Source organism: Ruditapes philippinarum, unplaced genomic scaffold (genome assembly GCF_026571515.1).
Source record: "Ruditapes philippinarum isolate M1 unplaced genomic scaffold, ASM2657151v2 ctg4660_1_1_1_1, whole genome shotgun sequence".
Lineage (NCBI taxonomy): Eukaryota > Metazoa > Mollusca > Bivalvia > Venerida > Veneridae > Ruditapes > Ruditapes philippinarum.
The window spans coordinates 61,220-77,605 of record NW_026866199.1 but is presented as its reverse complement, the minus strand read 5'-3'; the positions used below and the strand labels follow the sequence as shown (position 1 = coordinate 77,605).

The 16,386-nt window shown below is 30.1% G+C and overlaps 1 protein-coding gene across 1 annotated transcript in view; it reads right to left on the bottom strand.

The window, feature by feature from the left end:
* The window catches only part of LOC132731671 (uncharacterized), a 39,903-nt gene extending 23,633 nt beyond the window's left edge, over positions 1–16,270 (bottom strand). Inside the window, exons 1-10 of the mRNA XM_060717885.1 lie at positions 15,739–16,270; positions 9,803–9,850; positions 8,638–8,817; positions 8,060–8,263; positions 7,009–7,197; positions 3,386–3,595; positions 2,822–2,968; positions 2,357–2,497; positions 1,195–1,377; positions 379–558 (exon numbers count right to left, since the gene is read on the bottom strand). Coding sequence (XP_060573868.1) covers positions 379–558; positions 1,195–1,377; positions 2,357–2,497; positions 2,822–2,968; positions 3,386–3,595; positions 7,009–7,197; positions 8,060–8,263; positions 8,638–8,817; positions 9,803–9,850; positions 15,739–15,784 — 1,528 coding nt within the window. The 5' untranslated portion in view covers positions 15,785–16,270. The remainder of the gene's footprint in view (positions 1–378; positions 559–1,194; positions 1,378–2,356; positions 2,498–2,821; positions 2,969–3,385; positions 3,596–7,008; positions 7,198–8,059; positions 8,264–8,637; positions 8,818–9,802; positions 9,851–15,738) is intronic.
* Between the last annotated feature and the right edge of the window lie 116 nt (positions 16,271–16,386).

The window sequence follows — 16,386 nt, the reverse complement described above, 5'->3', positions numbered from 1 at the left end:
GGTATTTTTATAGACGTTGAAATATGTTTTTTTTTTCAAAACTGCTTATATTAAGTTTTTTATATATATGATCAGTGCATGTTCTGGGATTGACATTAACACGCATTTTTTTTATTTTAAAGGCGTTTTGAGCTCCACATCCCAAGTGTCTGTTGGTACAGATTCCTGGTGTGCTCTAAATTTAATAGGACAGGGAACCAAAATATCATCCGAATGGATGAAGAGCCCATAATTTTCCTGTAAAACTCCCGGCAAAACCATCACTTGGAGGTACTCGTTATGTACCGTAATGATACCGTAATGCTCGCTATTAAAGGAAGGGAATGTAAATAAATAAATTAAACTATAATTTATGAAAGAAAAAATTGATTTACACACCTAGTACAGCAACATCACATATTTGTATGACGTAACGTGTAGAGATACGGAGATGAGTTGCTGGGGTGTTAAAACATGTAGCCAAGAAGCAACCGTCTACATCTATCTTGTTTATTACACATGTTGATGAGTTATCCCCGTTCTCTGTTGTTACAATCAACCCTGATTTTGTAACACTCTCTGCAATAAAACAACAATATATTTTCATTTATCTTAGAATTCTTAATGTGTGAAATAAAGGCGAAATATAGGTGTCTTACAAAACATAATAACGTTACCTCTTGAACATTATATTACCTTCTAAAACATAAAACTGTACAGAAGTAAAACATCGTTGTAAGAAATGATTTTTAAATATCATGAACTATTCAGGATACGGCATTATAATGAACTAAACTATACAGCATACAAATTTTAATGGAGGAACGAACTGAATTATAGTAGAAACGGCATTATAATAAATTAACTTGTAGAGAATACAAATTGATAATGAACTAAAGTATACAGAATACGATATATGTATAACCGATACTATAGAAAAATCGACATTAAAATGACCTTAACAATAACGCACTAAACCATAAACAGAGGATGAGGGTAAGAACTCAACAAAAGGGATACGACAAAATACTAGTAATGAACTTAACTAAACCTTACAGATACAATATTATATTTAAATAACTTTAACTGATAATATGTAAAAATGAACTAAAATATTGAGAATAAGTTAACTTAAATATAGAGAATTTATAAAACTATAAAATAGTGAAGAAATAACCAGAAAGAATACGATGGTATAAAGATACATGCACTTACCATTGACATACACGAGTACCTGATCAACAGTTCTCTGCGTGTCAAAAAGTATAAACCAGGATGACGTCATACCAATCAGTTCCGGTGAACAAGTCTCGAGAACGCCATCTACAGTAACTGGTGCAGGATTATAGCGCGTATCAAAACCTTGTAGTGTCGAACCAGAATTAGCAATTGCATTTTCTGAAGATAAAAGAAAATTTTTACTGTGTTTATACTAGATTACAATTCTATTTTTTAATTTAAAGATGGAAAGAAAAAATATTTATGTAATTTACACTTTTAATAGGAATAAAACACTTTTGAAAAACAACATAACTTCTGTTAGGGCAGAATATTTCAATCGTATCGATAGAAACATTCAACTCAATTTTGAGCATTTTGGGGTTAGTTGATAGATATAGAATGTCGCTCTGTACACTCGTCAAGATTTTTGACCTGTCAAAGTTATGATTAAAATGGACTCAGAGGTATATCAATTTTAGATTTTGTATGTGAAAACAATCATCATGTTAATATGCGTTTATAGGTCAATAGCTGATTGTATAAATAATCATTTTAGTCAAATACATTTATACAGTACAACAATAATAGAACTTTTATGCATAATAAGTAATTGTAGTTATTTATTAACATCATTAATTAGTCTTTGTCAATGTACATCTCAAAAGATAATGTGGGTTAGTCATTGTTGAGGTTTTTTACAAACTCTATTTCTTTTATGTGTTGTCATTTAAAATGCCTTTGTTGAATACATATAGTTACTAGTCCTTTGTTAATTGTGTTATCAAATCAGAATTAGCTTATGTTATCTTATTATTGTTTTGTTTATGTACATTTAATGTACTGATATTTTATGTAATTGTATGCCTGAGAAGGCCCATGATTGGTAATAAAACATTATTCTATTCTATTCTATTCTATGTTAACTGTTTGTCCCTTATTTTGGTTATTTTTTTCAAAAAGTCTTGAAAAATATTTGATTGTGTTTTATGTTTTAGTGCGATAGTGTAGCTTATTTTAATAGTCTGGAGGAAATCAAATATTTGATTAATTTAATATATGTATGCCATTGTGTCTTGTATTGCACATTGATTGATTGATACATCTATGTTATTGAGACTTTTAAAGGATAAAAAATAGACATGGAGAAATAACTTACGAGCTTGACAATTATCCCCATAATAATGTTTACGACATGAGGTGGTGTCCGGCAGACATTCACCTGTCCACGGCTCGCAGGTACCCGAACATTTACAACTGTATTTACACTGGTACCCGAAACCATAACCAGAGCAAATCCCTGAAAATTGTGAAAATATTTTTCAAATATAAGGTATGTTTGAAAATTTACATAGCTCGTCTAATTGCATAAATCCAAAGGCAACGGAACGGTGATTTATTTATTTCCTTGTGATATAAATATAAAACAAACAGCTTATCATAATTAGTAAGCAAAAAGCTCAAATCTAACAATTAGAAAGAACATAATTCTTAATTAATTATGATTTTCTGTAAACCAACAAGACAAATAACCATATCAAAGAAATACAATTAAAATAAAAAAACACAACATGCAATTACTTGTAAAGGATGATCACAATGTAAGGTGATATTAAATTAGTACCAGAATTACAATAACCGTCCATGTTTCTCCAGTTTCTCTGACATTCACCGGAACATTTTCCTTCTATTTTGTCTTCTATACCTAACTTGTCATCCTCACAGAAACATCTTTTACTACAGTCTACACCACAGTAATTATCTGTGCAATCTGAAAACATTGTTTATATACAATATTGATAGTTAAATGTCTATTTTACATGTTCATATACGATATTGATAGTTAAATGTCTATTATACACGTTAATATACGGCAGTCTTCCCCCCCCCCCCTCGTACAAATCAGATAGCCTCGTTTCTATTACTTATTATGCATGTCAGTTGTAAAATTGTGATATAATGTTACAGCTACAGTTGATAGAAAATTTGTTTTCGCACTTTGACCTTTATACTTAGTAGTTTGACCTCTATTTCGAGGTATAGCAACTATATATATTTCGCAGTGTAGCATTTACATCTCATGTATTTTCAATTATTTTATTTGACTTGAAAAGTTTACATGTACAACGTCGTATGTAGTCCTAAGCCCTCACCCTCTTATCCATGTTAATAACGCAAGAATGTTTACCTCCAAGGACCTCGAATTCTTTCAGATTAAGTTTCTGGTTGATTCCTGGTACTGATATACGAACATATCGTGCTGTTGATGATTTAAGTGGTACAACAATATAGTAGTCAACTGTTGATTCTGTACTAGTGTCCGTATAGACAAGTTTGGCCTCATCAAAGTTCGAGCTGTTACTTATATGTATCTGGAATCCTACGATCATTCTTTTCACTGAAATATTATCATATAAAACTTTTATCAACAGTGACTTGTTAAGATAAAATATTATCCATAATATATTATCATTATTCTGAGTAACTTATGATATTAGGATCAGGAAAATCCTGAACAGTCTCTCTACATAGTAACCTTTATTGAAATGAACATGTCTAATTATTATTATTATTATTATTATTATTATTATTATTATTATTATCATTATCATTATTATTATTATTATTATTATTATTATTATTATTATTATTATTATTATTATTATTATTATCATTATTATTATTATTTTTATTATTTATTATTATTATTAATATTATTATTATTATCATTGTTATTCTTATTATTATTATTATTATTATTATTATTATTACTATTACTATTACTATTACTATTATTATTATTATTATTATTATTATTATTATTATTATTATTATTATTATTATTATTATTATTATTATTATATACTAATTTTCTTAAGCACTTTTTTCATGCACATTGACATGTTAAAAGAGCTGTACAGTATAAATGATACAATATTTAAAAAAAACAAAACAAATTAAAACATCAATATTGCTCAAGTGAAGAATCAAATGTAGTTTTAAAAGCACATAAATAATAAAATACAGGTAAGACTTAAGAATATAATCAGTCCAAATAAAACCTCTTACATAAGTGAGTTTTAAGTGCTCTCTTAAACACTATTAGAGTTTCACAGCTTTTAAGTGTTCTAGGTAGGGCATTCCAGAGTTTAGGGGCTGCCGTCATAATGCATTTAGAAAGTTCACATTTAGATAAATGATAGGAGCTCCTTGATTTACAACAGTACGGAGTCGATCGCTTGTTAAGAAATTGATACCAAACAATAAAGTACATGTACTCGTGTCCATGTTATGCTATACATTGAAATGCCTTTATATGTTCCCAATGTATGCCAACCATTTAAATTATCCATGTTATGCTAAACATTAAAATACTCCTACTCGTGGCTATGTAATGCTATACATTAAAATACTCCTACTCGTGGCGTGGCTATGTTGTGCTATAAATACTCCAGCTCGTGTCCATGTTATGCTTTACATTAAAATACTTTTTCTCGTGTCCATGTTATGCTTTACATTAAAATACTTTTTCTCGTGTCCATGTTATGCTTTACATTAAAATACTTTTTCTTGTGTCCATGTTATGCTTTACATTAAAATACTTTTTCTCGTGTCCATGTTATGCTATATATTAAAATACTTTTTCTCGTGTCCATGTTATGCTTTACATTAAAATACACCTACTCGTGTCCATGTTATGCTATATATTAAAATACACCTAATCGTGTCCATGTTATGCTATATTAAAATACACCTTCTCGTGTCCATGTTATGCTATATATTAAAATACTTTTTCTCATGTCCATGTTATGCTTTACATTAAAATACTTTTTCTCGTGTCCATGTTATGCTATATATTAAAATACTTTTTCTCGTGTCCATGTTATGCTTTACATTAAAATACTTTTTCTCGTGTCCATGTTATGCTATATATTAAAATACTTTTTCTCGTGTCCATGTTATGCTTTACATTAAAATACTTTTTCTCGTGTCCATGTTATGCTTTACATTAAAATACTTTTTCTCGTGTCCATGTTATGCTTTACATTAAAATACGTTTTCTCGTGTCCATGTCATGCTATACATTAAAATACACCTACTCGTGTCCATGTTATGCTATATATTAAAATACACCTACTCGACGTGTCCATGTTATGCTTTACATTAAAATACTTTTTCTCGTGTCCATGTTATGCTATACATTAAAATACACCTACTCGTGTCCATGTTATGCTATATATTAAAATACACCTACTCATGTCCATGTTATGCTATACATTAAAAACTCTTACTCGTGTCCATGTTATGCTTTATATTAAATTATTTCTTGTTTCCTTGAGCGAGAAACTTTATATTCATTGCTTAGTACTGGTCGGTTCCAGGAACGGATTCGAGAGTGCTTCAATAAGCTTACAACTTCCAACACAACCGAACTAACATAAATTTGTATAAACTTAATCATTTCTTGTTGACACGATCACCATCAAATATCACCCCTCATGTTAATGGTATGCTATATATGTATATCAAATATATCCGCTCTCATGTTCCTTGTTATAAAAGTTTTGTACAATAAATTCACCATTTGTTCTGGAGTCTCTTGGGTTACAAGCTCGATCCGTAGTTTTACAAAAACTACATTACAAATAAACATGTGGAAGTAACATGGTTGTATGGTTATACTTATACAAATAAACATGTAGAAGTAACATGGTTGTATGGTTATACTCACAAATAAACATGTAGAAGTAGCATGGTTGTATGGTTATACTTACAAATAAACATGTAGAAGTAACATGGTTGTATGGTTATACTTACAAATACACATATAGAGGTAACATGGTTGTATGGTTATACTTACAAATAAACATGTAGAGGTAACATGGTTGTATGGTTATACTTACAAATAAACATGTAGAAGTAACATGGTTGTATGGTTATGCTTACAAAAAAACATGTAGAAGTAACATGGTTGTATGGTTATACTTACAAATAAACATATATAGGTAACATGGTTGTATGGTTATACTTACAAATAAACATGTAGAAGTAACATGGTTGTATGGTTATACTTACAAATAAACATGTAGAAGTAACATGGTTGTATGGTTATACTTACAAATAAACATGTAGAAGTAACATGGTTGTATGGTTATACTTACAAATAAACATGTAGAAGTAACATGGTTGTATGGTTATACTTACAAATAAAGATGTAGAGGTAACATGGTTGGTTGTATGGTTATACTTACAAATAAACATATAGAGGTAACACGGTTGTATGATTATACTTACAAATAAACATGTAGAGGTAACACGGTTGTATGGTTATACTTACAAATAAACATATAGAAGTAACATGGTTGTATGGTTATACTTACAAATAAACATATAGAAGTAACATGGTTGTATGGTTATACTTACAAATAAACATGTAGAAATAACATGGTTGTATGGTTATACTTACAAATAAACATATAGAGGTAACATGGTTGTATGGTTATACTTACAAATAAACATATAGAAGTAACATGGCTGTGTGGTTATACTCAGAAATAAACACGTAGAGGTAACATGGTTGTGTGGTTATACTTTCAAATAAACATATAGAGGTAACATTGTTGTATGGTTATACTTACAAATAAACATATAGAGGTAACATTGTTGTATGGTTATACTTACAAATAAACACGTAGAGGTAACATGGTTGTATGGTTATACTTACAAATAAACATATAGAATTAACATGGTTGTATGGTTATACTTACAAATAAACATATAGAAGTAACATGGTTGTATGTTTATACTTACGGTCTTCTCTGGTAGTTATTATGATTGTGTTCAGATTGTACACGTGCAGTAGATCCACGTACCAAAACGGTGTGTCGAGAGCTTTACTCGCGTAAAAAGTGCCAAGCTGTCCGTCATTTCCATACCTGATATATTTATCCTTCTCTACTTCCGAACCGTTCGTCGGTTTTTTCTCTGATAGAAGGCGACCTGTACATTAAACATTATTCTTACATGCGAGCTGCGAACACAAATTTGAAGTATAAACATAACACATAATTTATATTTATAAATAAACAATTCCTTTGTTAATAGCTACATGTAATATAATGGATAAGTGATAAGTATGAAAGTTATTTTATTTTTTTGTTATTTTTGGTTCATGGGAGGGAGTAACATATTTTCTTAGTTAATGTCCACTCCTGTGAACAATATATAACTGATAATATCAACTCGTATGTTGTATATAAATATGTGTAATGACGAAGAACTGCTATGTTCATTTTATTTTATATTGTACCATAAAATACGTTCTGTTATGTTCTGTTCTATTGCTTTCAAAGTAGAAACATCTGTTTAATTTTTTTTTTCAAATATCAAGGTTTCAGTTATTTTTTCTTCATAGAAAAATCTTTGCACATCTATTTTGAGGTAATCTCAAATATCAAACCTATGTATATATAAATATTAATGTTGGAATTGTGAAAAGTAAATAATGTATATTTTGTAATAATTGTGAACTATCAAGTGTGAATTGTTTGAAATGGATTTTGTAAAATATCTTTCTTATTTATCTTATGATTGTTTTATTGTTATCATAAGTTCTTTATAGTACCTAGATAAATAAAAAAAACTCATTGACTTATTTTAACTTCGAGTGGCTACCCGACGGGGAATTGATTCAATTGAACGCCGGTTTCCCGCGTGACAGGCGAGGATACTCACAACTATACAATAACTTAAATGTAATGAATAATAGATTTCATAAGGATAGATTTATTTATAAATATGATGGCCGGAATTTGTAATAATCTGATTTTATTAGAATGTCAAGACCAGATATTTATCTTACCAATTGGTATTTCTATCTCACAAATTTCTAGTTTGTTTTCTGACCCTTCGATGTGAACTGATATATATCTTGCAAGCATACTTTGTTCACATATAACGCTCACGTGCTTGTCAGTGCGGACGTCACCAGCGTCTGTGTAACAAAGTGTCGTCTGGTCCATGACAGATGTGAGCCCGGCATACACCCGGAAACCAGCAACGGCAGCTGTAAGATGTAACAAATAAATTACCACTTGCTTAATATTTGATCATTACAAAAAACATCACAAGTTTCACCTATTTGACCACATGAACTAACAGGGAACTTGATCAATATAAATAAATGATCATTTTATGAGAAAAACAAAACATTCCTAACATCAAAATGCTAAATTTATAAGAAAGAACAAATTTAATATGAAAATGATAATTTATGAAAAAGAAGTTACTTTTATTACAAAGGTTAATCTATGAGAAAGACGATTATCTGGTATTTAAATAGGTAATCTACCAGAAACAACATATCTTATATTAAAATGATTTATTTATGAGTAAGAATATATTTTACATAAAAATGATAAATTTACAGGAAGAACATACTTAGATTATAAAAATTAATGATCACTTCATTTACATATATAACATCGTCCAATGTAACTAGGATATAAGGGTCCGAGCCAGTTTTTTGCTGTCTGGAACATGTTTCATATCGGTTATCTTTAATTCTGACCTCATCACGACCTAAGTTAGACGATACTGATGACCAGTACACCTGATTTCCTGTAACAATGGAGAACATGCAGATATAAAATATTAGATGCTGTTAAGCAAGTAAGGCCGGCTTATATGAAGATGTGACGTGTTAATTGAACTACATTCTTGGTAAAAAGGTTTTCTTTTACCAGTTAACATATCATATGTTAACATTATAAACTATTTTACGGATGGTACTATATTATTCTATACGGGTGTAGATATATTTCTAGTCAAATGTACACTTCATAAACCAAGTCAAAATATTACGAAAAGGACTAATACATAGAATAACATAAGATAATTATGAGATAACAAATAAACTGTATAATTACTGCATGTATATAATCATGCAAGCCCCATACTAATTATATAAACATTTAGGACCTCATAAACAGTTTACTTCGTCTATCAATCCTTCATAAGGACAACATACTAACTATATAAACATAAACGGTATACTATATATATAAACAATTAGGACCAACGTTTCATAAAGAAAATATTCTAACTATATAAACATTCAGGACTAATATTTATATAAACAGTACTTACAATATAAACATTGAGGACCAATCTCTTATAAAATCAGTATACTGACTATTAAACATTTAGGACGAGTCTCTACCATAAACGATATACATGTACTTACATAAACATCCAGTACCAATTTCTCATATAATTAGTATACTTACTATATAAGCAATCACGACCAATTAATTATTCATAAAGACAACATTTTAACTATATAAACATTCAGGACTTTACTATATAAACATTAAGGACCAATCTTTCATATGAACATACTTACTATATAAACATTCAGGATCAATTTCTTATAAAATCAGTGTACATTCTATATAAACATTAAGGAAAAAGTTCTCAAATAAACAGTGTACGTACTATATAATCAATCACGACCTGTTTGTTATTCATAAATGCAACATTTTAACTACAGGACTTTACTATATAAACATTCAGAACCAATTTCTTATAAAATCAGTATACTTACTATATAAACATTCAGGACCAGTCTTTCCTTTGTCACAGCACTCCACATCTAAAACAGTTATGATGTTATGATAATATTTCATGCAAAAAAGTAAACCACTGGATGTCATTAGTGAAATAAAAACCGTATCACTTACAATATATCTTTGCTGGTACATACTGGACTTACTACGTGTTTACTTGATAACAAGTACGTGCGCGCGAGAAAGGTTTTACGTGGCTTCGTGATATTTAATATGTGGACACCCTATAGTATTACGTGACCACGCGATAGGTATTGCCCGTGCGCATGTAAAGCACGTCGGGTGCCCCTGAAATATCTATCTCGTGGCCACGTAATACCCATAGCGTGCGCACGTTAAATATCTTACGTAGCCACCTAGTGCGATTGCCATTGAGATATTTCGAGTGACTACGTAATGTTATTACGTTCGGATATAGTAAATCTGCCGTCTACATCACGTGTACACTGTTTATTAATAATTACAGATATAAATTTTATTAATTTTGTTTTGTTGGCGTCCGATTTACTTCTTATTAATGCGTTATTTCACGCAATATTGTTACGTTTGCTTCTTTATGGCACATTACCAGAAAAACGACTATGAACTTCAATTGCTTTTTTCTAGGTAACATTGAACTCCAGACGTCATTTTCTTTAAGTGTGTCTTGCTTTCCTAAGTTTAAGCGGTAAAATGAAAAAAAAAAAAAAAAAAAAAAAGAAGCCTATAGGATAGTAGAAAAATATTATTTCATTTTTTCTAGGCATAGTATACAATTGAAACGCGTTTGTTATTATTGTCTCAACGTATTTGTACACGGAATTCTGCAACTGGCATATTATCATAATTATTGTCATATTAACGAAAAAAAAACAACAAACAAATGCTTTCTTTTTATGTACAGCAGAGTTACAATCTGTTGTATATTATTTACCTATAAAGTTTTGTTTTTTCATTTTATAGCATGTATCAAGTACACGTGATTTTATTGCTTGCAATTTATTTCATGCTTTCCAGTGTTTTATTGTAATATATCAGATGATTATATTCTGATAAACCACTAGTGAAATTTATAAAATATAATTTTCACTGTAGCCGGACTATATCTGAATGCGGATGAAAAGAGAATCATAACAAAATGGAATAACAAGCTGAAATAAAAACTGTCATGCGTAAATTTTGCTTCTTTAGGAAAAGAAAGTCGATGTCACCATACATCATGTTAAAATTGTAACAAAATTAGAGAAATTTAACAGAACTATATTTCAAAATTGATGATGTGACGTCATGATGTGATGACGTCACAAAGCAGAATGCGCGACGTTACGCGGCAAAATCAGTAAAAAATATATAAAATCACTTAGAAAGCATGAAATAAAAAGAAAATTTATTTGTTTTACATATAAGATTGAAATATATTTCATTCGTGAACACCAGCTATTATATTTTCACTCGTGGCTACGCCACTCGTGAAAATATTGCATCTGGTGTTCACTCAGTGAAATTATATTTCAATCTTACATGCAAAACAAACAAATATCCTCTATATATTGTACAGCATTTCTGATATTATAAGTGATTTTGCTGACTTTAAGCAGAAATATTTGATTATGATTTTTGTACTTCATTATAAATCAGTGTTTGAATGTCTTCCAAAAGGTCAAAAGTATCAGTTGATTTAATGATCAAGTATTTATTGTTTACCCCTAAGACATAATGGTGTCCAGCAGATGTGATACATGTGTTTATCTAAACCATCTCTCGTCGCTTGATTTGTTAACATGCTGATTATAATAAATGCCCCTAGCAACAAATAAATACCCACAGAGACAATGTTACTATAAAACTCGTGACTTTGATATAAAGCAGACGAGATCTGAACATTTAATTTTTTATAAAATACGGTGTATAATTACGCTGATAGTTTAGTGTGTGTAAACAATACAGATATAAATACATATAGATAGAGCACTGAAAGGAAAGTCAAAATACTTGAGTGAAATATGCAGAATCTTTAATTGTGAAAAAATAGATTTCGCTTTTAAGTGATCTAACTTTGAAATCTTTGCCCCAAAAATACGATGCAATGAAGTGCTTTTAAATAACTATTTCAAATTTATTATACATGTATTCTATTTTTATATAATGTTTTTAGATTAACTTTGGTTATGTTATAGAAAGAGCATTGAAAAAAGTAAGCAATGAATGAGCATCTGAGTATGATATTTTTTATCCCTTTCACTTTCTCTGCCGCCCCAGAAAAAAATGCGCCAATCAATGGGTATGTGTATACGATTTAACTTTATACTGAAAGGTCTCCAAACAATGATACAATAATACTATATAGCTGGTGTTTTGAAGGTTATTATATTTATCTGTGACTTAAAAAAAGAAAGAAAAAAAAGAACAGCAACAATTGAGGAATACACGTTTATTTGTTTGCTATTAACTTATTAGCAAGGTCATGGTCTTAATTAAATGATTTTACATAATTTATCACGTGTTTTAAAGTAAGATTTTTTTCTGGTTTCAGCTGGTCTCAAGATTAAAAGAAAACACCTCATCACTGTTATGAATCTTTGGGTTTTCATTGGTCAATGTCATTCTCTGTCTGTTTCTCAATTACCTAAGATCTGAGTTGGATCTAAGAAATATGTCTGTATAAACTCGATAAAAAACACTGTCGTAGAGAACGATTTTCTTTCAACAATAAAATGTTGTTCTTACACAGTCATGTTGACAATATCTCTGTTTTATATTGTCCTGTTAAAGACATTTTTATCTTGCACTTTCCTGTTGACGGTTGTATTTTTGACTATACTGTCCTGTTTACAATATTTCTGTTTAACTCTGTCCTGTTGACGGTATTTTCGTCTTATACTATTTGTTTACAACATTTCTGTTTAACACTGTCCTGTTGACGATCGTTTTGTCTTATACTGTCCTGTTTATAAAATTTCTACAATATTTCTGTCTAACACTGTCCTGTTGACGGTATTTTTGTCTTATATTGTCCTGTTTACAACATTTCTGTCAACATTGTCCTGTTGACGGTTGTATTCTTGTCTTATACTGTCCTGTTTAAAATATTTCTGTCAAACACTGTCCTGTTGACGGTACTTTTGTCTTATTCTGTCTTGTTTACAATATTTCTGTCTAACACTTTCCTGTTGACGGTACTTTTGTCTTTTTCTGTCTTGTTTACAATATTTATGTCTAACACTGTCCTGTTGACGGTACTTTTGTCTTATACTGTCTTGTTTACAACATTTCTGTCTAACACTGTCCTGTCGACGGTACGTTTGTCTTATACTGTCCTGTTTACAACATTTCTGACTAACACTGTCCTGTTGACGGTATTTTGTCTTATACTGTCTTGCTTACAACATTTCTGTCTAACACTGTCCTGTTGACAGTATTTTGTCTTATACTGTCTTGTTTACAACATTTCGGACTAACACTGTCCTGTTTTGACGGTATTTTGTCTTATACTGTCTTGCTTACAACATTTCTGTCTAACACTGTCCTGTTGACAGTTTTTTGTCTTATACTGTCTTGTTTTACAACATTTCAGACTAACACTGTCCTGTTGACGATATTTTGTCTTATACTGTCTTGCTTACAACATTTCTGTCTAACACTGTCCTGTTGACAGTATTTTGTCTATATACTGTCTTGTTTACAACATTTCGGACTAACACTGTCCTGTTGACGGTATTTTTTGTCTTATACTGTCTTGTTTACAACATTTCGGAACTTTAACACTGTCCTGTTGACGGTATTTTGTCTTATTCTGTCTTGCTTACAACATTTCTGTCCTAACACTGTCCTGTTGACAGTATTTTGTCTTATACTGTCTTGTTTACAACATTTCGGACTAACACTGTCCTGTTGACGGTATTTTTTGTCTTATACTGTCTTGTTTACAACATTTCGGACTAACACTGTCCTGTTGACGGTATTTTGTCTTTATACTGTCTTGCTTACAACATTTCTGTCTAACACTGTCCTGTTGACAGTATTTTGTCTTATACTCTCTTGTTTACAACATTTTTCTGGTTAACACTGTCCTGTTGACGATATTTGTCTTATACTGTCTTGGTTTAAAACATTTCTGGTTAACACTGTCCTGTTGACGGCGTACTTTTGTCTTATTACTGTCTTGTTTACAACATTTCTGTCTAACACTGTCCTGTTGAAACGATATTTTGTCTTATACTGTCTTGCTTACAACATTTCTGTCTAACACTGTCCTGTTGACAGTATTTTGTCTTATACTGTCTTGTTTGCAACATTTCTGGTTAACACTGTCCTGTTGACGATATTTTGTCTTATACTGTCTTGTTTACAACATTTTTCTGGTTAACACTGTCCTGTTGACGGTACTTTTGTCTTATACTGTCTTGTTTACAACATTTCTGACTAACACTGTCCTGTTGACGGTACTTTTGTCTTATACTGTCTTGTTTACAACATTTCTGGTTAACACTGTCCTGTTGACGGTACTTTTGTCTTATACTGTCCTATTTACAATATTTCTGTCTAACACTGCCCTAGCTGTTGACAGTATTTGTGTCTTTTACTGTCCTGTTTATAAGATTTCCGTCAACATTTTCCTGTTGACGGTTATATTTTTGTCTTATACTGTCATGTTTACAACATTTCTGTAACATTGTCCGGTTGACGTTTGTATTTTTGTCTTATACTGTCATGTTTTCAACATTTCTGTCAACATTGTCCTGTTGACGTTTGTATTTTTGTCTTTTACTGTCCCGTTTACAACATTTCTGTCAACATTGCCCTGTTGACATTTTTTTGTCTTTTACTATCCCGTTTACAACATTTCTGTCAACATTGCCCTGTTGACATTATTTTGTCTTATACTGTCCTGTTTACAATATTTATATCAAACATTGCCCTGTTGACGGTTGTATTTTTGTTATATACTGTCCTGTTTACAGCATTTCCGTCAACACCGTCCTGTTGACGGTTGTATTTTTGTCTTACAACTATTCTATCTTACATTGTCCTGTTATTCGGAAAGTTGAGTTATTGTATAAGATTATGATGATGTTGGATTATTTGGTTGGTTGATAATAAGGTGTGTTATCAAGTAGGTTGGTCCATGAATACGCTATTTTAGGAAAGTCCTCATACTGTGCTACATTTGTGTTTCACTACTTTGAAGTTATGGGTATATTTTTCGATTTCCAAAACAATTATGTTTTTTGTGCATATTCTAATATACTGTATTTCAGCGCTGTTATGCATATTCTGATCCATTTTTATACCATCACTTTTAATGTTTCGTGATTATTCTTAGTATTTATCCAAACTTTATCTTAGATGTTTCTAACTTTATCATACAAATATTTGTTAACGACAAAAATGGTAATGTTTTTTTAACTTTATCTTACAAATGGCAATCATTGATTAAGTTTATCATACAAATATGTCTTAACGGTTTAAATGACAATTATGAATTAAGGTTATCATACAAATATGTGTTAATGGCAATCATGGATTAAGTTATCATACAAATATGTGTTAACGGCAAATGTCAATCATGGATTAAGTTTATCATATACAAATATATGTACACGGCAAAATGTCAATCATGGATTAAGTTTATCATACAAATATATGTACACGGCAAAATGTCAATCATACAAATATATGTTAACGGCAAAATGTCATGTTACCACGGTTTTCATGTTACGATGGTAGTTATATCGAGTTTTATTTAAAAACTTTAATGTTATATAGTTCATGGCGTGTTTTAGTTTAATTAGTTAGAAAAAAAACTTGCTTAAACATTTACTTTATATAAACAAGTTGTTGTATACTAAATAATATACGTATAGAAGATAAATTCTTAATAAATTAATTGATCAACTTGATTCATGTATTAAGTTTAAAACAAAATCATACTTACAGAATCGAAGACTCCAATAAAATACAATAATGATCTTTGTAAACATTTCTCTATATTTATATATAAACAAAAACTAAAAAAAAAATGCTTAATTGATAAATATTACATGATATGTTATTGTAATGAACACTGTCATTTGTCTATGTATATATAATCCACATTAAATCGTTGATTATCAAATATTGTATAAATATGAAGTAAACAACGTGAGGCTAGGCTAAAAGTGATACAGGAAGATGGTTGTAATGTTTATCATAAAATGTCTATTTTACTGTATCACATACTTCATCTATATAATGACCATTCATCCGGACAATTGACCTAAGATACAATCATAAATGATCACATGACTGGTCACCTAAATACCGTCAAACAAATTGGCAATACCCACCGGGTGTATAACAAGAAGATAATATCTTCCTACACAAATCCCCTAAAATACCAAAAACTTTCTCACCACACAAATTATATGACCTTTGAACACTTTATTCACAAGTTAACATGTTTTAATTTATTGATTAACCTAAGAAAAACGTAAAGTGTATTTTAAAGTTAAGATAGTTCGGGTCCAAAAATGATGCTCTCTATTTGAACGACATTAAAATATATATTTATATAATATTGAAACAAAGAAATAAATTGTTATAA